Source organism: Drosophila suzukii (genome assembly GCF_043229965.1).
Source record: "Drosophila suzukii chromosome 2 unlocalized genomic scaffold, CBGP_Dsuzu_IsoJpt1.0 scf_2c, whole genome shotgun sequence".
NCBI classification, from domain to species: domain Eukaryota; kingdom Metazoa; phylum Arthropoda; class Insecta; order Diptera; family Drosophilidae; genus Drosophila; species Drosophila suzukii.
Genome location: NW_027255896.1, coordinates 9,661,578 through 9,688,701, shown reverse-complemented (window position 1 = coordinate 9,688,701; position 27,124 = coordinate 9,661,578). Strand labels below are relative to the sequence as shown.

Below are 27,124 nucleotides of genomic sequence, written 5' to 3'. Positions count from 1 at the left end.
AGTCCTTGGAATGATTGTGAGCCAAGCAATTGGAGCAGTACTTCTGGATATGTACTTCCTGAAGCCGATTCTGGGGGCTTAGCCGTAGAAAGTGGTGGCACTTCCGTAGAGGATGGATCTTTTGGCAGACTCGGCATTGGTAGGATTTAATACCTCGAGTACGTCTGCCATCCAAGGCGGGGTATGGAACCCAATATTCGGATGGAGTATTCTTAGGAGGAACTTTTTGTACGGAAACTTGCGTTGAATAGGACGAAATGATGTGTGGAACTGAGGCGGATACTGGCCTTGGAGGGTCGGATGGAATCGTCGGAGTAGTAGGACCGCTGTTTCGATGCAGCAATGTGTGATGCCGATCTTGGCAAGTGAGACAGTTGTGAGCGCTTGTGCAATCCCGGAATTGATGGCTACTTGCAAAGCAATTGGAGCACAACTGCTTCCTTTGGATATAGGCTAAGCGATCTTCTACCGTCATCTGTAGGAAGCGTGGACATATACGCACGGGGTGGTTCTTCTTCGAACACAGATCGCAGCCTTTGGTTACCGGAACTAACCTTGTGTTGAAGGAATTTATTTTTGGAAATTCTGCCTCTCGATTTGTGTCTTTGGACTGGACGTGGTGGAAATTGGAAGATCGGAAGGTATCGACGGCCTCAAGAGTTAGATGGCGCTCCGTCAAATATGAATCAAGCTCAAGCCACGTAGGAATTTCGGCTTTATTTTGGATGGATTGCTCCCATAATGAGAGAGTGAGCTTTGGTAGTTTTGTCGAGCACATATAAACCAGGAAAGGGTCCCAATTCTCAATATTAACACCGGAAAATTTTAAGGAAGTTAAGCAACCTTGAAAAGTGCGTTGAAGTTCCATTAAGGCTGCTCCCGACTCCTGTGCTATGGATTGCACATTGAAAAGTGTTTTCAGGTGACTGTTTACCTGCAATCGCTTATTTTCGAAACGCTCAGTTAGGTTATTCCAAGCTGAGCGAAAGCCATCATTGGTGAGTGGGGATCTCGAAACTATGGAATGAGCTTCGCCACTTGTTTTTGAATTTAAGTGAAATAATTTTTCAACGGGCGTTAGACTCGGATTGTCTATGTATATTGCCATGAAAAGGTCCCGGAAAGTCGGCCAGCGAAGATAGTCGCCAGAGAAAACCTCTGTGTCGATAGGAGGGAGCCGACAGCCATAGGACGTGGAATTTTGGGACGGAGTTACTGGAGCTTGAGGTATTTGGGAGGAGCCTTTTTGGATTTGTTCCATCAGCTGCGCGGCAAATATTTCATAAGTGGAGTACGTTTGGTAATACTTGGACTTTAGTATGGATTTTGTTTCTGCGGCGCTCTCGCCTGCAACTATAATGCAGTCGGAGCATATGTCGTATGCTGCCTTTACCGTTTGCCACAAGGAATTGAGGTGATCGCGACGGATTTTATAGGCGGATAACGTTGGGGTAAGAGCACCTGGAGAGCACCACTGTGCACTGGCAAAGGTATCGATATACGTATGTATGTGTGTACATATGTGGATTGCAAGTAGCAGAATAACGTTGCGGGAATGGGAAAGACTTCGCTTATGTTTGTGTGTCGGTGCGTTTGTTTGTCACCTGCACAACTAAATTGCAAACGATTTGCTGGAGTAAATTTGTGGATATTGTCACTTTGTTTTTAATTTTAGAAATAGTTTAGCCGTATTTGTAGGTCGAGAAAAGTAGTTGGAGTGGACTGTATTAGAAAGAGTAGTTAGAGTGGACTGTATTAGAATATTTATGTAAATATACACACGCAGCAGGAACACAGTAAAAAACAAGGAAGAACGCTATAGTCGAGTACCTCGACTATCAGATACCCGTTACTCAGCTAAATAGGGATATGCAAGTAGCAAAGCGAGATTAAAATGCGCCACCTACCGGCGGTATACAGATTTAAGCGTTATGGGCGTTAGAGTGGGCGTGGCAAATTTTTTTTTGGACCAATCGATAGGTATTGACAAGACCAATACATTTCAGTTAAATTTGTTTATCTAGCATGAAAATTGTGGGCGTCACAGGTTTTCGCGGTTTGTGGGCGGTAAAGTGGGCCTGGAAAACTTTTTTTTGGACCAATCGATAGGTATTGATGAGAACAATACATTTCAGTTAAAATTTTTTATCTAGCAAGAAAATTGTGGGCGACACAGGTTTTCGCGGTTTGTGGGCGTTAAAGTGGGCGTGGCAAACTTTTTTTTGGGTCAATCGATAGGTATTGATGAGAACAATACATTTCAGTTAAAATTTTCTATCTAGCATCAAAACTGTATGAGCCACAGTTTCCGAGATCTCAGCGTTCATACGGACAGACGGACAGACGGACAGACGGACATGGCTAGATCGACTCGGCTAGTGATCCTGATCAAGAATATATATACTTTATGGGGTCGGAAACGCTTCCTTCTGCCTGTTACATACTTTCCGACGAATCTAGTATACCCTTTTACTCTACGAGTAACGGGTATAACAAGGAAGAACGCTATAGTCGAGTACCTCGACTATCAGATACCCGTTACTCAGCTATATGGAGATATGCAAGCAGCAAGGCGAGATTAAAATGCGCCACCTACCGGAGGTATACAGATTTAAGCGTTATGGGCGTATGAGTGGGCGTGGCAAATTTTTTTTTGGATCAATCGATAGGTATCGACGAGACCAATACATTTCAGTTAAAATTTTTTATCTAGCATGAAAATTGTGGGCGTCACAGGTTTTCGCGGTTTGTGGGCGTTAAAGTGGGCGTGGCAAACTTTTTTTTGGGTCAATCGATAGGTATTGGTGAGAACAATATATTTCAGTTAACATTTTTATTCTAGCATCAAAACTGTAGGAGCCACAGTTTTGGGCGGTTTGTGGGCGTTAGAGTGGGCGTGGCACTGTGCTGAAACAAACTTGCGCTGCGTAGGAAGCTCTACGAGTAACGGGTATAATAAAGAGTGCAAATCTTAAGTACAATCTTTATGACCGGGAATTTTTTGCTGCGGCTGAGTTATATTTTACACACGATTGGAATTGAAAATATATTTGACAAATATTTTCGTTGAATAGTAGCACTGAAATATTTACTGGAATTGTTTCAAGTGTGCAACTGTGGGCAAAGGAAACTGGAATATTGTCGGGCACAAGTAACGGAATTGAAATACATATATTAAATGCCGTTGCGTCGGATTAATCTCTTTTGGATTTAGACAATATATCATACAGAAAGTTAGTCGAAATAGGGTTCGAAAAACTGGCTGTATGACCGGCAATTATAGTAAGCGGAACTTATCTGGAGTGTTTCAAGCCTGCTGCGATCAGAATCAAAGGAAACTCCAGGAGAGGAAAGTCCAAAGTTTTTAAAATCCGGCTCGAAGGACCAAAATGTTAGGGCGGTGCGGCTTGATCGATGAAATAATTGAAGCCCCAAGATTGAGTGGTACCCAAAAAACACGGGAGTACTTTTGGGGTTTTTACGCGACGTGCGTAGGTGTTTATTCGTACACTTTGAAACATGAACTGCTTAAGCCTAACTTAACTTAAGCGCTCCAGAGCAGAGCGGAGACTTAAGGGAGAGATGGGGAGGGAGAGCGGACGGCAGTGCGAGCGCGCGAGATGTAGACATCTGGATAAAACTGCCGCTCGACACTGCCTCCTGAAATTAAACGCCCTTTTGACGTAAACAGTCACCTTTACAACATTCTGCTTATGAGGCATATTAATTTCCTTGATTCGATTGGCTCTGCTATTCCTATGACCGAGTTTATATGACTATGGACTCCCTGAATTTCGACGGCTGGTCAACCCTTAACTACTTAGGTGGTTGCTTTCTCCGTGCACATCGATTCGCGGAGGAATTACTATTGAAAGTTTATATTTTTTAGGTGATGTGTAGCTCATTCCGGTTAGTTAGTCCGTGATATACTCAACTACACTACAGTTCCAAGATATGATCTAGTACTACCCTGCAATACTTGAAACCTACAATTTAATTTTTCTTAAGTAACGTATTCCTTCACGGGAATTGCTTTGCCTGGTTTGGGACCTCTATACGCTTTTCCACAGGACAAATTGGCTTTTCCTCGCAGGACGTTACTTTAAAAAATTGTGTTCTACAAAAAAACAGAAAATAACTGGATGGTGTTAGAGTCCGATTTTCGCGGGAATTTTTCATTCTCCCGATCTGAACGATCGGGCCCTACGTTATGGGAGCCATTTCTGTTTTTATAATGCCTACTATGTAGCATTCAACTCGAATCCTACTGGTTCTCAAGTCGCTTCTCGGTATGCTGGTCGTGGTGGTCGTGCACTTTTAGCGATGCTCTGTGCTATGCTCGTCTGACTGGCGTGGGTTCTTTCTCTTTCAGCTATACCACAACACAAAACAAGAAAATAAGTGCACTATCTGAAACTAGTATAAAGGTGTACCTTAATTGTTGTAATCGGCTATACCCACAGCTTACGCTAAGAAAAACAGATTTTCAAACGATCAAGGATTAGAGAGACTTGGACGTTGTTTGCCCCCACCCTTCCTTGGTAACTTTTACATTTATTAGGTTACCCCTTAACTTTGTTTAATACCCCTGAAACATTATGTAGTTCCGGTGACGATCTATTCAGAAATATAAATTACACGATCATTTCGTTGCGTTATTCAGAGACTTCATACTTTTCCATTATTTCATGAGTTTACGAACGTTACGCTCTAACATACCCTTTAAAGGTTGTTTTGGATAATCTTAGCACAAGATGGTGTTTACTTATTGGCTATACTTCAAGATTTACATATCTTTTCAAATATATATAAATATATCAAATCATTTCGACTTCAAAACGGTGCGTAACTCAAGTTAAATAATTAAATTACGCAAGAGGTTTCCGCTATTGCGGGAATCTCATCGACTAGGGGACAAACTTGTTCATACAATATTCATTAAGGGTTTATCCACAAGCGGTACTTTTTCTTAGGAAAAATCCATAGAAGCGTTCGTTGGGCCCAATGAAGCTGTCGTTGATTCCTTGAGGGTAGATTAGAACATGTGGTATATGTATATGTGTGATGTTTACAACCTTAACTTCGAAGCAGGAGCTTACATAGGAAGCTTTACACCCAATGGACGTATTTAAAACTATGGTTAGAAATCTTGTACAAGTACATTTATGCAAAACTATTTAAATACAGCGAATAGAAAAAGGAGAACTAAAAACAACGAAAGGTTACCGCCGCTGAGCATACAGCAGCTGTGCGGCCGATGTCTTCTGTTATTTAGGCCTCGTGCCCTAGTTTTGTTTAGGTAGCGGGGTACACCCAGCTACACATGGCTACCTTCATGGCCAATTCGAAGAAAATTCGGCAGAAAATTGCCGGCAACCGACCACGGTCCTAAGAGCCACCCCCGCTCTGCAATCGTTTGACGATATTAGCGCCAGAATACACCGTGTGGCAGGAACTTAGCGCCGGTTGAAAGATCGATTGCGGGGGGTGGGTTCTGAAACATAAACATTTTCGATATAACCTGACCAGTCCCCGAGAAAAACTACTAACGATATTCACCTCAGACTATGGTTTCGCACTGTTCACTTTTGCTAACACTGTACAGGATGTCGTTGGACCTCGTCGCACTTTGGTACCGTTTGTCAGTCAGTTTACACGCGGACTTGGTTCCAATTATAACTTGACTACGGTGTTTGGCACACGTCTCTTGGCCTCAGCGAGAGAAACTCAAGTGAACGCAGAGACGGAAAATAACGGCGTTATGGCGTGATATTTACCGTCATCTCGTCGCTCACACTGATTTTCGCCAGATGTTCAGTTGCCGCGGCGCAGATCGTGCGAGCGAGATGGCAGACGTGCAGTAAAGAGAGGCTGGCCAGTAAATTCGGGAATTCTGCCGCTATTTACGTTATATACATGCGAACAAGAAACAACGTACAGCCAAAAACTTAACCCTTATACGTGCGTGTATTGTACTTTACACCCACAGTTAACAGATGGAGAATCAAATCCCAAAAAGCTGTTAGCTTAAATGACGACTTGTCTATTTGCCAATTTGAATACCTTTAAGATGGTATATACCTATCGATTTGCCTTTCTCGGTTGCTAGTTCATAGTATGCCGGGCTAACTTTCTTGATTACCTTTGATTTTATAAAAACTGGTGCTAGTTTGCTACTGAATTTCTTAACGGCTTTGCTCTGTGCAAAATTCCTAGCAAAACCAGTGTCGCAAACCTTCAGCTGTACGGTCCGACTTCGTAAGTTGTACTTTCCGTCGTCTCGTCGCTCACACTGATTTTTGCCAGATGTTCAGTCGCCGCGGCGCAGATCGTGCGAGCGAAATGGCAGACGTGCATTAAAGAGAGGCTGGCCAGTAAATTTTGGAATTCTGCCGCTATTTACGTTATATACATGCGAACAATAAACAACGTACAGCCAAAACCTTTATGCGTGCGTGCGTGTATTGTACCCTACAAGTATTGTTTAGAACAAATTTTAAATGAAATGTATTGTTCTCGTCAATACCCATCGATTGACCCAAAAAAAATATTGCCACGCCTACAAGCCGCCCACAAACTTAAAAAACCGTCCATTTGAACGCTGGTGTCCCGGATACTATTAAGGATACATGGTTGGTACTTTAGATGTAGATTCTTTAGTTTCGTACTCATAGCAAGTTCGATACGCTTATGTGCTTCGCCTACTCTCACGCCCAGAAACCTCGCAAAACTGTGGCGCCAACAATTATGATGCTAGAAAAACAAATTTAACACCTACAAACCTCTCAAGAAGAAACGCAATGACGTCAGAACCGTACAATATCAAATGTTTTTATGGATGTGTGTGTGTAAATAGTTGCAGACCGAAGTGCGCGGCAAAGCGAAAAGCGCTGCCGGTGCTAGGAGAGAGCACTGACTTATAACGAGTATATTAAATAATTAAAAATTTAAGCAATTTATCGTTTTTTTCCCTCTCTCTTTCTCTCCAATAAACGTAATAGCAATTTCAGTTATCCAACTCTGATTTGGTTAATGTAAACATTAAATTGCTGAATAACACGTAACAGCGCTGTAAATTCTTCTGTTTACCAATAAGTCTACGACTAACTCTCGTATGGCGAACCCGTGTGCCAAATGAGTGAATATTTCAAGCGTACTCCAATTTTAAAGCGGTCATCTTAACATTTTAACTTAACTTTTATCATATTAAAGAAAAGAATGATCCTTTAATCAAGAAACTCACCAACAAAAGATAATTTATTTGATGCACCTTTTATGCTTATATCTACAGAAAAAAAAACGATAGATGAAAAATTATTAAAGGTTTCAGCTTTGCTTCAAAAGTTCACTATACTCAGTTCACTACCACAATATAAAATTCTTTTAGAGTTGCGATAAATTTAATGTTTCAATAGACTATTTATTACAAATATAAAATATACATTCTTATTTTTTTTTACTTAAATTCAAAATGAGTTAACATATAAAAGAAATTAGTGGTAAAATATTGATAGGTGAATCGAGACGGGATAACTTCTGTGTGGTAAAACTTACGAAAGGTCTTATATACTATAAACAGTCATAAACTGTTTTGAGATTTGATTAAAATCGAATATGATTCCTAAATTAAAAGAGGTGTGTAAGTTGGGACACTTTTTCAGATATTTTCGACCGAAAATGAGTGCCATTTTTTTAGTTAGTAAACTTTTAGTAAAAGAATTTAAGGCCAGGCTCAAGTCAGGTTTAAACTATGACAGTAGTTGATCGTAACCGACACCCCACAAATCAAGCAGTACCCAAGTTGGGATCAGAACCAGGCGACTAGTTGCACCCACTGCATATGAGAATTGCTGATCAGCATATTATTATACATAAAGTGAACGGTTGACTCGACAACTCTCTGACTTACCTTGCGAATCAAGTCGACTTGTCCTCGGGCTCGAACTGTTAAAATATCTCAACTAGTAGTTAACCCTCGTTAGCTCACCCCGAGCGCACTTCTCATATCGCCCGTATTCCCATATCACAGTAACTCTCGTTGCTTTGCCGCGACGCGATCATAGACCTTACATCGGTTAGACACAAACTATTTTTAAAATCCGGTAGAAGGAAGAATATCCGACCGTGTAAAGTACATGTATTCTTAATCAGGAGCACTAGCCCTCTGTGTGTCTGTCTGTCCGTCCCAATGAAAATAAAAACTACAAAAGCTAGAAAGTTGGGACTTGGCGTTCAGTTTCTTGAGGTTCTGGGACAGTGCAAGTTTATTTCAGCAGGGTGCCACGCCTACTCTTACGCCCATATTTTTGCAGATTTCGTTACAGTGTAAGTGTGTTTTGATTATCAATATCTATCTTAATGCCAAAAATTGCCAAAATCGGAATAGGTACCGCCGTTGCGTTGTGTGATTTTGTGAACAGTCGCTTTGCGTATCTCCATCACACTCTTTTTAGCTTTGTAACGGGTACTTGATAGTCGATGGCATCGAGTATAGCATTTTTCTTGTTCTTAATTCTATAAAAAGTCGATAACATGCTAAATTATTGGATAAAGGTATTATATATAAGATGGTAAGTTCTTAAAAATATCCATAGTAATAAATTGACTGATCAAATGATTGATTTATCAAAAACATTATACTTTTTTTTTAAACTCCTATTTTGTGGTAAGCTAGATCACTTTGAGCGTATAAGTTGGTACACCCGCTTTTCATACAGAAAAACTTAAGCCGACAGAGGACGCTTTGGAAGAGATAAATTTCTTTAAATTTACAGGGAAATATGTGCGTTTAAATAGCATGTTAGTTTAATTTGCAATTGTACACCAACTAAAATTGATCAAATTAATAAAAAAAAAATATTTTTTAAGTTTTGAGAATCTTAGGGGTAAGTTTTATTGACTTTCAAATGTACAAGTTAAAGATTGGAAGATTTTGGAAGTTGCCATTTGGTCACTTAAAGTTAAAATTTTCTAAAGTTACCTTATGTGTCCCAACCTTCAGACGTATCGCCTATTGTTTATATTTTACTACATTATCTGGTCTCCGATCTTTCTTGTATGTTATCAATGTTAAATAGGCTCTCCGTCAATATGGGGGGTACATGGTTTCCGCAACGTGGAAAATTAGGTGGTACAGGAGGAAGATCATTAGGAGTACCTATTTGAAACACCAAATTCATGCCTATAACAATATGGTATTGAAAATGACAATGAAAAAGCCAAAATCCAGGATTATCTGCGCGAAAGCGTAAAATAGCATATCCATTGTTTGGTACAGCAACAGTATCCTTCAGAGCAGGGTTCAGGTATTGCCTTTCAAGCAAGCCGCGTTGGTCAAGGTCCAGGGCATGTTTTAAGCTCATACGTTTGTTATGTGTTTCCGGGGAGCGTCCAAGTCCTACTACGTAAAAAGACGTACCGTGCAAATGAAATGGATGGCTTATATTAATCTGTTGAACTTCATCCACAAGCACGACCTCGACTATTGCGTGTAGAGGTATATCGATTTTATGAGTACACTGACAGTTTTCGCCACAATCTACTGGTCGATTGTCCCCATTACAGTAGTATTCTTGAGGTATATCATTATACTGCGACAGCATCGGGGAAGGTGGAGAAATGTACGACACCTCATCAATAAGTGATATAAGGTGATCAGCGTCTGAAGCGACTATAAATTTAAAATTGATTTTGTGATTACAATACATTTATATAAAGTGTTATTACTAGTTAGTTTCTGTTTGTAAGAAAATTTTATTGCGTAAGAGTTAAATCGTAACAAAATAAAATACTTTTTACACACTATTTTTTCATTTTAAAATAGGTTTAACTAAATGAAGGTAATAAGTTATATTAATTTAAGTATTACATATTACATTACTAGGGTTTTACTTAATATCTATGACAGCGGACTAGTACCAAGTAACTGGCGGCACATGGTCGCCACATCTAGGAAATCGTGGAGGGACTGGTGGTAGGTCAGCTGACGTTCCGATATGAAATATGAGGTTCATTCCTATGACGATGTGAAAAAGAAAGTGGCAATGGAAAAGCCAATAGCCAGGATTGTCTGCTCGAAACCGCACAACAACATATCCATTGTTGGGTACGGCTATTGTGTCTTTAAGAGGGGGCTTCGAAAAATCTCGCTCAAGCATGCCCATTCGGTCCAACTCCAGAGCATGCTTCAGGTTAATTTTTTTTATTGACTTATCAGGCGAACGTCCTAGTCCTACCACATAGAAGGCCGTACCATGTAAATGAAATGGATGACTAAGATTGACTTGCTGCACTTCATCGACCAAAACAACTTCAACAATAGCTCCAAGTGGTATATCAACCATGTGTGTACATTCACAGTTTGGCCCACAATTTGGCGGCCTATTGTCACCGTTGCAGAAGTATTCGGTCGGAATGTCATCGATTTGTGAAAGCGGAGGTGCCGGTGGTGATATGTATGATATTTCATCGACCAAAGATGTCAGATGATCCCCACTAGGCACAACTATAAATAAAGGAAAGGGTTAATGGTGTCTTTTTGTGGTGAATACCCAATTCGATATTAAAGTCAATGTCTTACAACCGAAATCCTTTCTAATTTCATGTTCTCCGGTAGTTACTTTTTGAAATATATGCAACCGTTTTCTGCCCTTAAAAGTATATAACTTAATAATCGAAACACTAGCCGACATCGTAGGAACTATAAATGCTAGAAAGTTGGTATTGAGCTTACATATTCTAGGTACGCCTTTACAGCCCACGTTTACAACAGAAGTGTGCCACGTTCACTCTAGCACCAAAAAATTAAAAAAAATGTGGAAAAAACACATAAAACAAGAAAGAATGTTTACTTCGGCAAGCCGAAGTTTGTATACCCTTGCAGTTATAATTATTAAATTTAAAAATACTAAAAGTTTTATTCCCAATAGTATAAGATAATATGTCAAAAAGAAAGAACGCTATAGTCAAGAACCTCGACTATCAGATACCCGTTACTAAGCTTAAAGGACAAAAGGGAAATGGAGATATGCAAGCAGCAAAGCGAGATTGAAATGCGCTACGTACCCCTGATCACAATATATGGTTGTGTGGGCGGTAGACAGAATCTAAATCTTAGATCCCAATTCTCTATCCTTGATAGTTTTCGAGATAACCGCGTTCATATTTACGATTTTTTGAAGTTTGTAGGCGTCAAAGTGGGCGTCAAAGTGGGCGTGGCAAACTTTTTTTGGGTCAATCGATAGGTATTGATGAGAACAATACATTTCAGTTAAAATTTTTATTCTAGCATCAAAACTGTAGGAGCACCAGTTTTGGGAGGTTTACGGGACTTACAGTGGGCGCGGCACCCTGCTGAAACAAACTTTCGCTGCGCAGGAATCTCAGGAATCTGCATGCCTAGTCCCAGTATTGTAGCTTTAATAGTTTCCGAGATCTCAGCGTTCACACGGACAGACGGACAGACAGACATGGCTATATCGACTCGGCTAGTGATCCTGATCAAGAGTATATATACTTTATGGGGTCGGAAACGCTTCCTTCTGCCTGTTACATACTTTCCGACGAATCTAGTATACCCTTTTACTCTACGAGTAACGGGTATAAAAACACCGAAGCTATAATTTGTTTCATATTATTTTCCCACCAATTTTTTGATCGTTCCAATGGCAGCTATATGATATAGTCGTCCGACTTTGATAATATTAAATTCGGAATACAGAACTAATTAAAAATGTTATATCCAAGAGTTAATATGTTAAAAAACACCAAAGAAATTATTTTAAAAAATGTTTTTGCGATTATTCCTATGAGAGCTATAAGACATAGTTCCGGTCCGGCTGGTTCCGACTTATATACTACCTGCAAAAGAAATATGACTTTTGGGAAAGTTTCAGGCCGATAGCTTTAGAACTGAGAGACTAGTTTGCGTAGAAACGGACGGACAGACGGTCATGGCTAGATCAATTCGTCTAGTGATGCTGATCAAGAATATATATACTTTATGGGGTCGGAAACGTCTCCTTCACTGTGTTAGCAACATGAGTCAAATAACAAATATTAGTACAGAAATCCATTCGGTTTGTAAAAAAAATCATATGTGTTCTTATAATAAAAAACTGTTAGTCAATGCAAAGGATATTATTTTAGTTACCAATTATAGTACACGTACCTAAAAATCGGTTGTAGGTATTTGGTATAAATAGAGTTTTTGGTTCATACACATAAAATCTGAAAGGCAAAAATATTTTTACATCTGGGCGTTCTACCAAAACGCCCTTGTCGACTTTTTTTGCATTCTTTAAATTCGAAACACAAACTGCATCCGGCCGTTTACGATCACAAATAGCATCCAAAGGGTTAAGAATCTGTGAATAGAACACATTGTAAAAATCATCATAAGTTTTTTTATTGGGAAAAACCTCTGTGAACAGTTGTCGCTTGTCACAAACAAACGGTAGTGGAACAAAGTACATTTTGTACAATTTCTTAAAATAATCTGAATTTTATTTATTTACAGGTGCAAATCTTTTGAGATATGAGTGCAAATTTGGCCAGGAATTAAAAAAAAACAAAAAGTTTGAAATTTGAAAAGCTTTTTAAAATACTTTTTAAACTTAAGTTGTACCTTGTTTGCAAATAAAAACAATATATACCACCATCACAAAATCAATTAAGGAGCATTTATTTCGAAAATGACTTCATGAAGTGGCTCTAGTTAACAACAACTATTGCTAAACAGCTGACGCTGCACAATTTTATTTCGAAAGGTGAAAATATATGATTACCAGCTGCTATCGTACGCATAGAAAATAACACAATCCAAACGTGAACATTTTGCTGAGTCGGGAACCCCTAAACGCAATAGAATTTTTTTAACGGAATCAAAAAACACACCATGTTCTGTTTATATATGCGTAGTGAACTTGTTAAAGGTGTTATTCCGCGACATTATTTGGTTCACTCACTAAAGGCTTAGAAAAAGACGGATAGTGATGACATTGACACGGATTTGTTTGGATAAAGCATGGTCACTGTACTGTTAACGTTAAAGCTAAAATAACATTAGCTAAGTAGCTGATTAAAAATGTACTTTTAAATAGGTACAAATGGTTGGCAATTAATACTGCAATTTGCCGTACAATCAGTAATTTTTAATACGACTTTGAAATATTTAAAGCGGTACAAAGCTTTTAAATGATTCTTGATTTGCACTTGTAAAGCATCGTGCAAAGTTATACAATATTCGTCCAAGCCGTTCCCGAGATAACCATATTTGATTTTTGTCAGAATCATTTAAGTTTTAAACTTTAAAACAAGGAAGAACGCTAAAGTCGAGGGCACTTAGAGTTGGCGTGCTAAACTTTTTTTCGGTCTATCGATAGGTATTGATGAGAACAATTCATTTCAGTTAAAATTTTTACTCTACGATCAAAACAGTTTTGGGCGGTTTGTGGGAGTTCAAGTGGCGTGGCACGCTGCTGAAACAAACTTGCGCTGCGTAAGAAGCTCAGGAATCTGCATGCCAAATCCCAATAGCCTAGCTCTTAGAGTTTCCGAGATCTCAGCGTTCATCCGGACTGACAGACAGACGGACATGGCTAGATCGACTCGGCTAGTGATCCTGATCAAGAATATATATACTTTATGGGGTCGGAAACGCTTCCTTCTGCCTGTTACATACTTTCGGACGAACCTTTTTATACACTTTTACTCTACGAGAAACGAGTATAAAAACATAACGTCTTTAAATGGATACCAAGAAATTTCAAAATAATTGCAGACCAAGGTATAAGATAAGCGAGTTTAAATGAAATTTATTATTTCATATGCGTAGTTGACGAAATCTAACCAAGATAAAACATTGGTTCGAAGTATTTCATTGATTTTTATTTCCTAAACCAAAGTTAGAAGTTAACTTCGGCAAGCCGAAGCTTGTATACCCTTGCAGTTATATTTATTAAAATTAAAAATACAAAAAATGGTATTCCCAATAGTATATATGTCAGAAAACACCGAAGCTGTAATTTGTTTCATATTATTTTCCCACCAATTTTCCGATCGTTCCTATGGCAGCTATATGATATAGTCGTCCGGTTATGATAAAATTAAATTCGAAATTCAGAACTAATTAAAAAATGTTATTTCCAAGCGTAGGAGATTATATGTTAAAAAACACCGAAGCTATAATTTGTTTCATATTATTTTCCCCCCAATTTTTCCGACTATATGATATAGTCGTCCGATTTTGATAAAATTAAATTCGAAATTCAGAACTAGTTAAAAAATGTTATTTTCAAGCGTAGAAAGTGATATGTTAAAAAACACCGAAGCTATAGTTTGTTTCATATTATTTTCCCACCAATTTTCCGATCGTTCCTATGGCACCTATATGATATAGTCGTCCGATTTTGATAAAATTAAATTCGAAATTCAAAACTAATTAAAATATGTTATTTCCGAGCTTAGGAGGTTATATGTTAAAAAACACCAAAGATATAATTTTTTCCGATTATTCCTATGGGAGCTATAAGATATAGTTGTGCGATCCGGCTGGTTCCGACTTATATACTACCTGCAAAAGATATAAGACTTTTGGGAAAGTTTCAGCCCGATTCCTATTAAACTAAGAGACTAGTTTGCGTAGAAACGGACGGACAGACGGACATGGCTAGATCGACTCGTCTAGTCATGCTGATCAAAAATATATATACTTTATGGGGTCGGAAACGTCTCCTTCACTGCGTTGCAAACTTCTGTCTGAAATCAATATACCCTCTGCAAGGGTATAAAAACAACTGTCCGGATGTTCAGTAAACAAACTATCAGCTATTGTGAACAGATGACCGGTCGACTCCGCGCAAATCTACTTTCCACAGCTTGCCACAGGCGTCTGCTGCTCCACATGCTGTTCCCGATTGTCGCCTACCCATCAGTCATCATCAGTGCACGGTAATCTCTTTTACGCTTATATTTTGTCCCATCGAAACTGAATAGTACATTGTCAGTTGCTCGAGCCAAAAGTCAGGGTTTTGTTAAATATTCAATACGTCCATCACTGGCTCTTGTTATTGTGGCAATGCACAACAAGAGAGAATGTATAGTCGAGTGCCTTGATTATCTGATACTCATTACTCAGCTAACTAACTTTAACAAGAAACAGCTTATAGTCTTTTGACCACTTTTAATATATAATTACATGGCATTTATATTGGTGCGCCACCTAGACGATGGCAACACCTAGCTGAGTGTAGGGTTACTTCTGACCAAGCAATTTCTTTTTAACCTATTAATTTAGTTATTCATAAGATTTCAAATAATATTGCGTTTGCGTATCCCTTCAGACCCAAGTAACCAACTTGTGCTGCTTAAAAGCCCCTATAATCTGTATGCTTAATTCCAACCTTCAAGACATTATAGTTTTAGACATTTCAGCGTCTATACGGACAGACAGACAGATGGACGGATAAAAATGGCTGGATCGACTTGACAGTGATCCCGATCAAGAATATATATACTTTATATAGTGCGTCCTTCAATATTAATATAATGAATACAATGTACTATAAATGAATCAATAAGAATCAATAGACTCTATATTGTATAAAAACTTTTACTTTTCAAATGCAAGAAAAAGTTTGTCGTTTTGTGATCCAAAAAAAGTCTTTGGGGATTTTAGTGGCGTTTTGATAAGTAAAACGCAAAAAACTTGATAATGCTACGATATATGAATTTTATTTTTAAAACCCAGAACAGATGAACAGTGCAGATACATAGTCTAAGAAATTACGAAACATGTGTGTTCAATGCAAAAGTAGTATTTATGTTTACTAGCATTTAAAATAAAATTGTTTAAAAAACTTTGAAAGTCTAATTTAACTTCTCCCAAATTTAATACCAGCTGAATTTTTATCTCTAGGGATCCATAACAAAGATGCATAGGAGTCATTCAACCACGATCCCTGAGGTTCTAGCGAGCCCTAATGATGCCTGTGGTCTGGATTCATTATGTAACACAATTCCGGTTTTATTGGTCGCTTCTGGTTTTAATGCTTCATTAACATGGTGAAATGGTATAGGTACGAATTATGAGTTTAGCTTTTATAGTAGATGATTACGTGCCAATCACACAAAATAAATACACAGCAAAGTTTACGCAGGCGTATCGCCATTCGACCACTGTAGTGGTACAAATTGGCGTTGCAATAATCTTCCGCTTCAGATTGTATTTGTTGCAATCCACTCCGCCTTTCTGTTATAAATTCAGTGCGAAAAACTAAATGTCTCCAGGCGTGTTTTTGCAATGTTTGTCCCTAGGAAAACAAATCATTTCCAATATTTCAAGAATTTTTTAAACTGATACCAACACTTTTATATTTTTTTAGTGAACTTACTTTTATAAGGAATGACACAACAACATGGGAATAACTTTTAAATGTTTTTTAGGACTGCTAATATTTTTTTTTTAATGATACCAACATTTTTGTTTTTTTTTCAGTTAAGTTAATTTTTTACGAGAAAATATAAACATATTTATTTATTTCAAACATTTAACTAGGAATAACATATTGAATTATTAATTATACTGCTGTTATTTTTAGCACAACAAAATATTTGCATATGAAGATATATAAACAGTGGGTATGCTACTATATAGTTGAAAATGTTTTAAAATTTATGTGCATATACAAAAAAAGGAAGTGCTCGGTTGCTTGCAGTCATTTCAAACATATCAGTTGAAAATAAACGTTTTTCATAAATTAAATAATTGTATTACAATTTTAGTATCTACAAACACACACATATTATTATCTATATACATTTGACGGTAAGCTGTGGGTAAAAAGTAAGGGAAAGGGTTAATATTCCTTTAAATAATATGTCAATAATAACAGCTGGACATTGACAATGTTTTCATTACTGAAAAGGAAAACTATACTATGTGATATTTTAATAAAAGTATATACAATTTTGTTAAACAGTGTGATAGGGTAAGCTTTTTACAAATTGTTCAATAAGTGTGTAGGTCTTTTCTAGCTCCTAAGAAATTGTGTTGCTCGTTTAAAATGCTTTGCCACGTGGATTTGATTAAGGGTGTTTCGTCACGATTTAATCTTAGTTTATTGGAATGGGTGGAGTGTGGTCGCCACATGTTGGGAAACCTGGAGGCACGGGTGGCAGATCAACGTTACTGCCTACCTGTAAAATCAAATTCATTCCAATAACAATGTGGAATAGAAAATGACAGTGGAAGAGCCAAAAGCCTAGAAAAGGTAACGTTTAATATTAAAGTATTTAGTATAAATGGGCCATTCTCAGAAAAACCAGCAACGTAAAAACAAGTTTTTGTTAAAAGTTTTCCGGTTTTCATACCCGTTACTCGTAGAGTAAAAGGGTATACTAGACTCGTCGGAAAGAATGTAACAGGCAGAAGGAAGCGTTTCTAACCCCATTAAGTATATATATTTTTGATCAGGATCACTAGCCGAGTCGATCTAGCCATGCCCATTTGTCCATCTGTCTGACTCTAACGCCTACAAGCCGCCCAAAACTGTGGCTCTTACAGTTTTGGTGCTAGAATAAAAAAAACTGAAATGTATTGTTCTCATCAATACCTATTGATTGAACCAAAAAAAGGTTTGCCACGCCCACTTTAACGCCCACAAACCGCCCACGAACTTCAAAAATCGTAAATATGAACGCGGATATCTCAAAAACTATTAAAGATAAAGAATTGGGATTTCAGATTTAGATTTCGTAGCCTTATGCGCAGCGCAAGTTTGTTACGCGAATAGGCTTATGCGCAGCGCAAGTTTACTACGCGAATAGGCCACGCCCACTCGAACGCCCATTTTCATGCTAGGTAAAAAATTTTAACTGAAATGTATTAGTCTCGTCAATACCTATCGATTGATTCAAAAAAGTTTGCCACGCCCATAACTCTTAAATCTGTCTACCGCCCACATAACCATTTATTAAGATCGCGGGTAGGTGTCGCATTTTAATCTCGCTTTGCTGCTTGCATATCTCCATTTCCCTTTTGTCTCTTTACCTTAGTAACGAGTATCTGGTAGTCGAGGTACTCGACTATAGCGTTCTTTCTTGTTTTAAAAAAACAAAACAAGGAATATGACTATTTACGAGTTCCTCGACTATCCGATAACCATTACAAATGATCGCAAGGGAGATGGAGGTATACCAGCAGCAATCTTAGGTTGCGGGCGCCACTAAACGGTCATTTAATTATTTGGTCAATTCTTTACGAATAATCCGATTTGAACACTTAGTATTGTTATACAAAACGAAATCCCATTTGCACTCTTACAAAATCTATAAAAATTTAGGCGCCAGGCAGGTTTTATGGGCGTGGACGATTTTTTTTTAAGTCAAACAAAATACAGTAATACGGACAGACGGTTTTTGTCGGTTTGTAGGCGTTAGATTAGACAATTATTGTTAGGTCATTTGACGAAACCAATACATTTCAGTTAAAATTTGTATTCTATTTTCAAAACTCTGGGCCCCACAGTTGTATGCGGCTTGTAAAAGTTAGATAACAAATATCTTCAAGTTTTGATTATCACTGAGATCATACGGACAGACGGACAAGGTTAGTTCGACTTCGCTAGTGACTGATCAAGAATAAACATACATACTTTATAGGATCCTCTTAAAAAACTTTATTTTTGATGCTTGCTGAAAATGCAAAAAATGTTTATTTTACTTTAAATACATCGGAAACTACAAACTGCGATATCAAAAATACCACGCGTTAGGAATGAAAGCTAAGTAAGCAAAGACTAAAATGTAAGACTAATTTTGTTGTCCTGTGTTAATTGTTTTTAAGTGGTCAGCTTTTCAGAGAAATACGCACTCATTTAGGAATATTTATACTTACCAGGATTGTCGGCTCTAAAACGTAGCACAACATAGCCGTTGTTCGGTACGGCAATTGTATCCTTTGTCGGTGGCAAATTGTACTGCCGGTGTAAAAGTCCGCGGCGGTCCAGGTCCAATGCGTGCTTTAAATTTATCTTCTTCACTGCCGAATCCGGGGATCGACCAATTCCAATGACACTAAACCCGTATCCATGCAAATGAAATGGATGCGACAAGTTGGGCTGTTGAACTGCATACAAGAATAATATTGAGAAAATTTTTTTTTTTAACATTTTACATTTTGAAAAACAGTTTTAAATACATAGCAACTTGGCTGGTCGAAAACGTATGTATTACTACACCCAGAAAAAAACGGACTTAAAACCCAAAAAATTTACTTAATTAAGGTAATATGAACTAATTTTGGACTTAAGGAAACCATTTTAAGCGCATCAGCAGAGAAGCCGGCTCAGCGTAGAAGACTGCCTACGAAAACGGTTGTGCAACAAATACGAGGGCAGTCCGATAAGAACTTAGCCTCACCGCCCGATGGCGTCACTATCGCAAGAGAAATTTTGTATCGTTTAGTTAGTCGGCACACACATACCATCACAAGTTTGCCTTGCATTAGTGTGAGAGTAACAAACACGAAGTTTGCGCGCGGCGTGCTGAAGCGAGACGTTTCTCTGCTTTGCACTGATTTCCTCTGCCGCAGCAACAAAAAAGCGCGCCGAAGTTGAGAAAGAAATGACCCGAAGACCCATGCCGAAATCACACAAACATGTACGTTATACGTGAGCGAGCAGAGGATGGGCAGAACACTTCCCTATGCTCACTAGATAGGCCGCTGCCGACCCCTGGTTTAGTACATTCTTGAAATTTTAGCCGAATCGGACTCGAAGTTATACCCGTTGCTCGTAGAGTAAAAGGGTATACTAGATTCGTCGGAAAGTATGTAACAGGCAGAAGGAAGCGTTTCCGACCCCATAAAGTATATATATTCTTGATCAGGATCACTAGCCGAGTCGGTCTAGCCATGTCCGCCTGTCCGTCTGACGGTCTGTCCGTCTGTCTGTCCGAATGAACGCTGAGATCTCGGAAACTATAAGAGCTAGGCTATTGAAAGATGGCGTGCAGGTTCCTGAGCTTCTTACGCAGCGCAAGTTTGTTTCAGCAGAGTGCCACGCCCAATCTAACGCCCACAAACCGCCCAAAACAATGGCTCCTACAGTTTTGAAGCTAGAATAAAAAGTTTAACTGAAATGTAATGTTCTCATCAATACCTATCGATTGACCCAAAAAAAAGTTTCACACGCCCACTTTAACGCCCACAAACCGCCCAAACCTGTGACGCCCACAATTTTCATGCTAGATAAAAAATAACTGAAATGTATTGGTCTAGTCAAAACTTATCGATTGATCCAAAAAAAATTTGCCACGCCCACTCTACCGCCCGTAACGTTTAAATCTGTCTACCGCCGGTAAGTGGCGCATTTTAATCTCGCTTTGCTGCTTGCATATCTCCATTTAGCTGAGTTTCGGGTATCTGATAGTCGAGGTACTCGACTATAGCGTTCTTCCTTGTTCTGTTTTGACTGCGTGTGGAATCGGACGTGTCCGCGGATTTTAGAAAAAGTGGAGAAAAAGGAATATCGGTCTGTGATTCGATTCTTGTTTTTGGAAGGGAAATCGCGCAGCGAAATCAAAGAGCGCTTGGATGCCTTGTACGGTGACTCTTCTCCTTCGATGGCGATCGTCAAAAATTGGTTTAACGAGTTTTAACGTGGTGATGATGAGTTTGATGAGCCACGCCCAGGTGCCCCGAAAACGGCTACCACGGAGGATAACGTGACAAAAATCCACGATCCTTGTATTGGCAGACCGCCGATTGAAGATCCGCGAGATAGCTGAGACAGTAGGCGTGTTAAAAGATCGCGTGGGTCATATCCTGCATGAAATTTTGGGCATGAGAAAGCTTTCGGCGCGATGGGTGCCGCGTTTGCTCACACCGGACAACAATCGCAACCGTGAGACCACTTCAGAGCAGTGTTTGCCGCTGTTTAAATGCAATCCGAAGGAGTTTCTGCGTCGTTTCGTGACCGTCGACGAAACATGGATCCACTGGTACACACCAGAAACCAATGAACAGTCGAAACAGTGGACTTCACTCGGCGAACCTGCTCCGAAGAAGGCGAAGACTGTCCCATCGGCCGGAAAGGTGATGGCCACCGTTTTTTGGGATTCACAAGGTGTGATCTACATCGACTACCTGGAGAAGGGCAAAACGGTCACAGGACTGTACTATGCCGAATTATTGGGCCGATTCGCCGCCAAACTGCAGAAAATACGGCCCCATTTGGCGAAGAAAAAGTGATCTTCCATCATGACAACGCACCGGCTCACACTTCCGCTTTCGCCAAGGCCAAATTAGTCGAATTGGGCTACGAACTGCTACCCCATCCACCGTATTCTCCAGATCTGGCCCCGTGTGACTTCTTTTTGTTTCCAAACTTGAAAAAGTCACTCGTTGGACAGAATTTTGCGTCGAATGAGGAGGTCGTCGCCGCCACAAAGGCCTATTTTTCAGACCTCGAGAATGCGTATTTTTCAGACGGGTTAAAGAAGTTGAAGCATCGCTGGGTTAAGTGTATCGAGCTAAAATTAGATTTTGTTGAGAAATAAATCGCCACATTTCCAAAATTTTTGTTTTTCTTTTGGAGGCTAAGTACATATCGGACCACCCTCGTAGAGGCAGATACTCGGAGGTTCCCTCTCTTTCTTGTCTTATAATCTGCCTGCACTCTACGCTCTCATGTTTTGCTAGCGACTACCGTTTCGGCGAAACAGTTTTCGTATAGTAGCGAAATATTGTATTTCGAAAAAAACAACTAGTATTGTTTTTTAAAAGTAAATTAGGTAAATTGAATTTACTTATTATGTTATGTTTACGTGTTATATACTATTAATACAATAAAATGTTTTAGTTTAGTAAAAGAAATTAAGTCCGTTCAAATTGATTTAAATATTTAAAACATTTTAATATTGCTTTTTAAAAAAAATCGTATTGTATTTTATACTCAAGAAGTATAAATTATACATATAGTAGGATATATTTCGCTTTAGAAAGGGTATAGGTCCAGTGGCACGCGCCAACAGCGAAAGGAAAACAAAAGAAATCAAGTAATGGGGTGAGAGAAAGACTTGGTGCATTCTGTTTCAGTTATTGAAAGGGAAGCAAGCCATTTAAATTGTGCGCATCAGATTTACTGTTTTCTTTTCTTAAAGCGAAAATAATAAAGACAGGTAAGTGTTACATTAAGTTTAAGATTTTCTTAGTTTAAAGTACGTAAATTTTGAAGGTATTTTATGAGTTCCGTTAGCCGAAAATGGATGATGAAATGTTTTGTGCTAATAAAAGTCCCGCAAAGGGTTATACACAGTTCTAAAAGGTAAATACACAAATAAAATAGTACATCGCATTTTTTAAGCATATGCCCATACATTTTTTCAGGAGCGTAAGCCAAGGATTCGGAGGACCCGAACAAATGTTTAAGGAAGGCGATGACCAATGTAAAAAACAAATTGACGAAACATAACACTAGGCTTACTAACAATAATTGTCGTGTAACAAAAAACCTCAGTAACACAATTTAATTAAAATGAATTTAAAAGTAAATAAAATGCATGCATCTTAAATTCTATATTTTATTAAGTTAAAACTCATTGGAAATATTCTGAATTTCAAAGGTGATTTTACGTGGGACGTGTCACTTGCAAGTGATTTTATAATTGAAAACTTGTACGAAATATATTGAATTTCACAAGTGATTTCACGTGTGAAGTGTCACCGGCAGGTGACAGGCCATACGACAAATGAGTGACTTCGAAAAATTTTCATTGGAATTTTCACTTGTGAAAAAGCGGACATCCCATACAATTGCTTATATGGAGTGTCACTTGTTCTTCACTCGTGCAAGCTGACGTGACCCGCGGTATTTACAAGGTGATTCACAAGAGAAACTTTTTTTTTGGAACTGAAGGGCGACTACTATATATACACGAAGAAATGAAATTTTACTGTAATAGTCCGATTGTTTCGAGTGATACATTAATCGAAAGGTATTGCAAGGACTAAGAGGATTGCATATCAAGACTTAAAAAAATCAATTGGTTTGGGAAAAAGAGCGGTGAAAGTGCTGGGTCCCGTGGGTATAAATAACTCCGCTATTAATTTTCTTGTATTTTCACTCAAAATTTGCGTCAAATGACACCTTCACTGTCAAAATCGGATGATCCGTTCAAAAGTAATACGCAACACAAGATTTTGGGAGACTTCTCAAATTGAAAATGTTATTTTGTTTGCCAGTTTGTCCCAAATCGTTTTTTTAAAGTCCTGAAAACTCTCGACGATGCTTAATAGATCAATATTAAAAACATAAGATCTACCACTTTTGGAAAACTAGCTATTTTGGCGAGAAAACAGCTAAAAGTAGCTGAATTTTGAACACTTAAGTTAAGGCTTAAGTTACAGGGTTTTGCTATATGTCTTTAAGGTATTTTGAAATACTTGAAATACTTTCTAACATAATTTGTCTAAATACCACCGTTCAAAATTATGTGCCAAAGTTTTTTTAGAATTAGGTTTTTTTTTAGCTTTTCATCTGATTCCTCAAAAACGGCTCTAACGATATAAAATTAAGTTTTAAGGTGTATATTAAGAGTTCTCAACTTTTGACATTGCTGTGTGTCAAGCTCAGAAGATCTTACACTGCCTGAGCATTGACCTTTTTTGTGCGTATCCAAACTCTACTTAAAGGTCCTGGAAATATAAGATGATGTTAAACAGCTTAATATAAGAAACTTTAGTTTTACCACTTTTAGAAAAAACTCGTTAGTTTGGCAGAAAAACAGCTATACTTGACCTACAGGCTTGTGCTATATATCGTAAAAAGGGATTTCGAAATATTTTGTACGCCTTTCGAAATGACTTGTATTTCTTCTCTTCGTTAATAACTTCTGACGAATACTAAAATGCACTTTCGCAGAATAGTTGAAGTGCTGGAGGAGATCCACAAGGGAATCGCAGTGGGAAGGAACATGCCAAGTGGGACTTCGATCTCTACATGGACATTCTGCCGGCCGCGTCCTCGCAAAGAAAGTAAGATCTGGCCAAAAGAATTTGGTTGCGTTTTACTAATAGAAGTATCTTCTTAGCAGAACCACCAGTAATACGATCTCCGACGACCTCTCCATTAGGACTCCGGACACCACCACCACCAGCTACTTGGCAGCTTAAGCGCCGCTGGCTTTTATAGGGAGGAGGAAAATAGGGCGCCCGCTAAGGAACAGTTGGAGAAGCCCCTGCCAGGATGCTGGGCGACTTCCTGCAGCATTAGCGGATCAACCCCGTTAAGGTCCAATATGCCTATTGGGACTCGGAGCTGTACTGCGGTGGAGCGGGAAAGACGGCGAAGCATCCGTGGGACGAGAAGGAAGCTTTAAACTACTAATTTACATAAACGAAATCATTCGTTGAACATTCCATTTATTATACCCGTTACTCGTAGAGTAAAAGGGTATACTAGATTCGTCGGAAAGTATGTAACAGGCAGAAGGAAGCGTTTCCGACCCCATAAAGTATATATATTCTTGATCAGGATCACTAGCCGAGTCGATCTAGCCATGTCCGTCTGTCCGTCTGTCCGTCTGTCCGTCTGTCCGTATGAACGCTGAGATCTCGGAAACTATGAGACTTACAATACTGGGATTAGGCACGCAGATTCCTGAGATTCCTGCGCAGCGCAAGTTTGTTTCAGTAGAATGCCACGCCCACTCTAGCGCCCACAAACCGCCCAAAACTGTGGCTCATACAGTTTTGATGCTAGATAGAAAATTTTAACTGAAATGTATTGTTCTCATCAATACCTATCGATTGACCCAAAAAAAAGTTTGCCACGCCCACTTTAACGCCCACAAACCGCGAAAACCTGTGTCGCCCACAATTTTCATGCTAGATAAAAAATGAAATGTATTGTTCTCATCAATACCTATCGATTGGTCCAAAAAAAAGTTTTCCAGGCCCACTTTACCGCCCACAAACCGCGAAAACCTGTGACGCCCACAATTTTCATGCTAGATAAACAAATTTAACTGAAATGTATTGGTCTTGTCAATACCTATCGATTGGTCCAAAAAAAAATTTGCCACGCCCACTCTAACGCCCATAACGCTTAAATCTGTATACCGCCGGTAGGTGGCGCATTTTAATCTCGCTTTGCTACTTGCATATCCCTATTTAGCTGAGTAACGGGTATCTGATAGTCGAGGTACTCGACTATAGCGTTCTTCCTTGTTTTTATATAAATTTCTTTGTGTACCAGCAGACACCTCCTTTTTAAATTTCTCCAATTGATTTGTTTTCCGTTTGGCAACAAACCCAGCTGCTTGACAGTAAGACCATGTTAGACGCATTGCGGGTGAACTTTAAATACATCGGTCACACTACAAAGAATAACAATTTTCGACTAGTGAAACTCATAGCCGATCTGAGTACTAGGCTTTATGAAAGTGACATTATCGTATTTTTAGTTTTTCGTGTAGTTTCTGGTGACAAACATTTTGCAAGGTGTGAAGATTTTGTTTTGTTTGTTTGTTGGTAATATATTGTTATTTGTTTATTTTTTTACAGCCGATAAACATACTTATTTTGTGATGATTTTCGAGAATTAGAAATGGATCAACTTAATCTATTTAATTATAACCCAGAACTTAAGTAGTCAGTTTTTTAAGTGTACTATTCAATTTGTATTCCATTGCTGTACATTTTAAACCTTTCTTGTAGGAAAAATAAAGAATTTTCACATCTGCATAGAGTTTCAGTATGTGTTTACGAGTTCGTCACCTTACCCTACAACTTTAAAAAGTGAAAAAATTTTGGATTACACCAAGAGCTGTAGAATTTAACTCCGCTCATATTTTACCATCGAACTTTTATGCTCTACAGATGTCAACAACTATCTGCTTTTAAACTTTTGAAAAATATTAATTTTTGGAAAAGTGACATTCAAAAAACGAATTGTCCGTCACTATACCCTACACTCCTTCACATCACAATAAAAATCGTACCAAACTAATTCTTTTTCGGTGAAAAGTAGGTAACAGGTAGAAGGAAGCGTCTCCGACCCCATTAAGTATATATATTCTTGATCAGCATCACTAGCCGAGTCGATCTAGCCATGTCAGTCGTCTGTCCATGCTAACGCTGTGATATCGGAAACTATAAGAGTTAGAGAGTTAAGATTTATGATTTAGATTCCCTAGTTTCGTACGCAGTGCAATTTGGTTACGCAAACCTGCCATGCCCACAAACAGCTCACAACTGTGGCTTTTACAGTTTAAGTGCTAGAAAAAAAGTGTTAATTGTGTTGTATTAGTCTCGTCAATACCAAGCCCACTCTAACGCCCACAGGCGCCCATAATACTTAAATCTGTCTGCTGCCAACATAACCATATATTGAAATCGCGAGTAGGCGGCGCTTTACAATATCGCTTTGCTACTTGTATTTCTCCGTATCCCTTTAGCTCTTTTAACCTGAATAACGGGTATTTGATAGTCGAGGCTCTTGACTGTAGCGTAATTTCTTGTCTGATGTTTGCCAAGTCAACATCGATGTTGACGATTTTTTGGAATTATGAATGATGGGTCTGATATATAAACGATTAAGTTGTGTGGACTGTATTTAATTTTATTCTTGCCATTTGCGAGGACTATTTAATACTGAGTTGAATTTCACAAAAAGGAGCAGTCGTATCAGCGTTGAAGAGCGCGAAAATATGTATGTATATGTCGTTTTTCTTTTACATAGTGTATAGGATAAAATGGCATTATGCGCCTAAAGATGAGAGTACCTTACAGACTACAACCGTTCACGAACATCCCGGCCCGCCCTGAAAAACAGCTCCTAAATTGGACAAAACGGCAACCTTTGGGATTGGTCTGATCATCTCTCCTGTTGATGTCTTCAATTTGACTGCTCGAACGAGGCTGTCTTTCCATGGATAGGGTTTCTTAACCCGCGCGATTGACTCCTCAACGAGAGCGACAATTGAGAGGTTGGGTGTTTAAGTGGTCCATTTCTCGGATTTTTTTTAGAGTAGTCAAGTACTCCTGATGCCATTTCATCCACAATCCTTGGAGTATAGCCTGGATGCTTTGCCAATACCCTAATCGGCCCACAGCAAAGTGCCA

General features: G+C 38.7%; 1 protein-coding gene and 1 long non-coding RNA gene across 13 annotated transcripts in view; one reads left to right on the top strand and one right to left on the bottom strand.

The window, feature by feature from the left end:
• Positions 1-5,147: 5,147 nt before the first annotated feature.
• Positions 5,148-27,124, bottom strand: part of LOC139354220 (uncharacterized) — a 47,387-nt gene continuing 25,410 nt past the window's right edge. For 3 of the 11 annotated variants that reach the window (XR_011605368.1, XR_011605367.1, XR_011605369.1), the window contains exons 2-5: positions 18,896-19,126; positions 12,170-12,365; positions 5,560-9,670; positions 5,148-5,494 (exon numbers count right to left, since the gene is read on the bottom strand). Coding sequence is in view for 5 of the 11 variants with exons in the window: in XM_070998468.1 (XP_070854569.1) it covers positions 9,912-10,504; positions 12,170-12,365 (789 nt within the window). In the remaining 6 variants the exon portion in view is untranslated. Of the gene's footprint in view, positions 5,495-5,559; positions 9,671-9,733; positions 10,505-12,169; positions 12,366-16,500; positions 17,262-18,895; positions 19,127-27,124 lie in introns of those variants that run through there. The other 8 variants (XM_070998467.1, XM_070998471.1, XM_070998472.1 and 5 more) reach the window with 5 other exon arrangements.
• On the top strand, positions 8,187-26,987 carry LOC139354221 (uncharacterized). 2 transcript variants are annotated; one of them, XR_011605372.1, is made up of 3 exons: positions 8,187-8,325; positions 23,927-24,034; positions 24,094-26,987. It is a non-coding gene; the product is annotated as an uncharacterized lncRNA (long non-coding RNA). The 2 variants fall into 2 exon arrangements; XR_011605371.1 differs by having other exon boundaries at positions 24,091-26,987.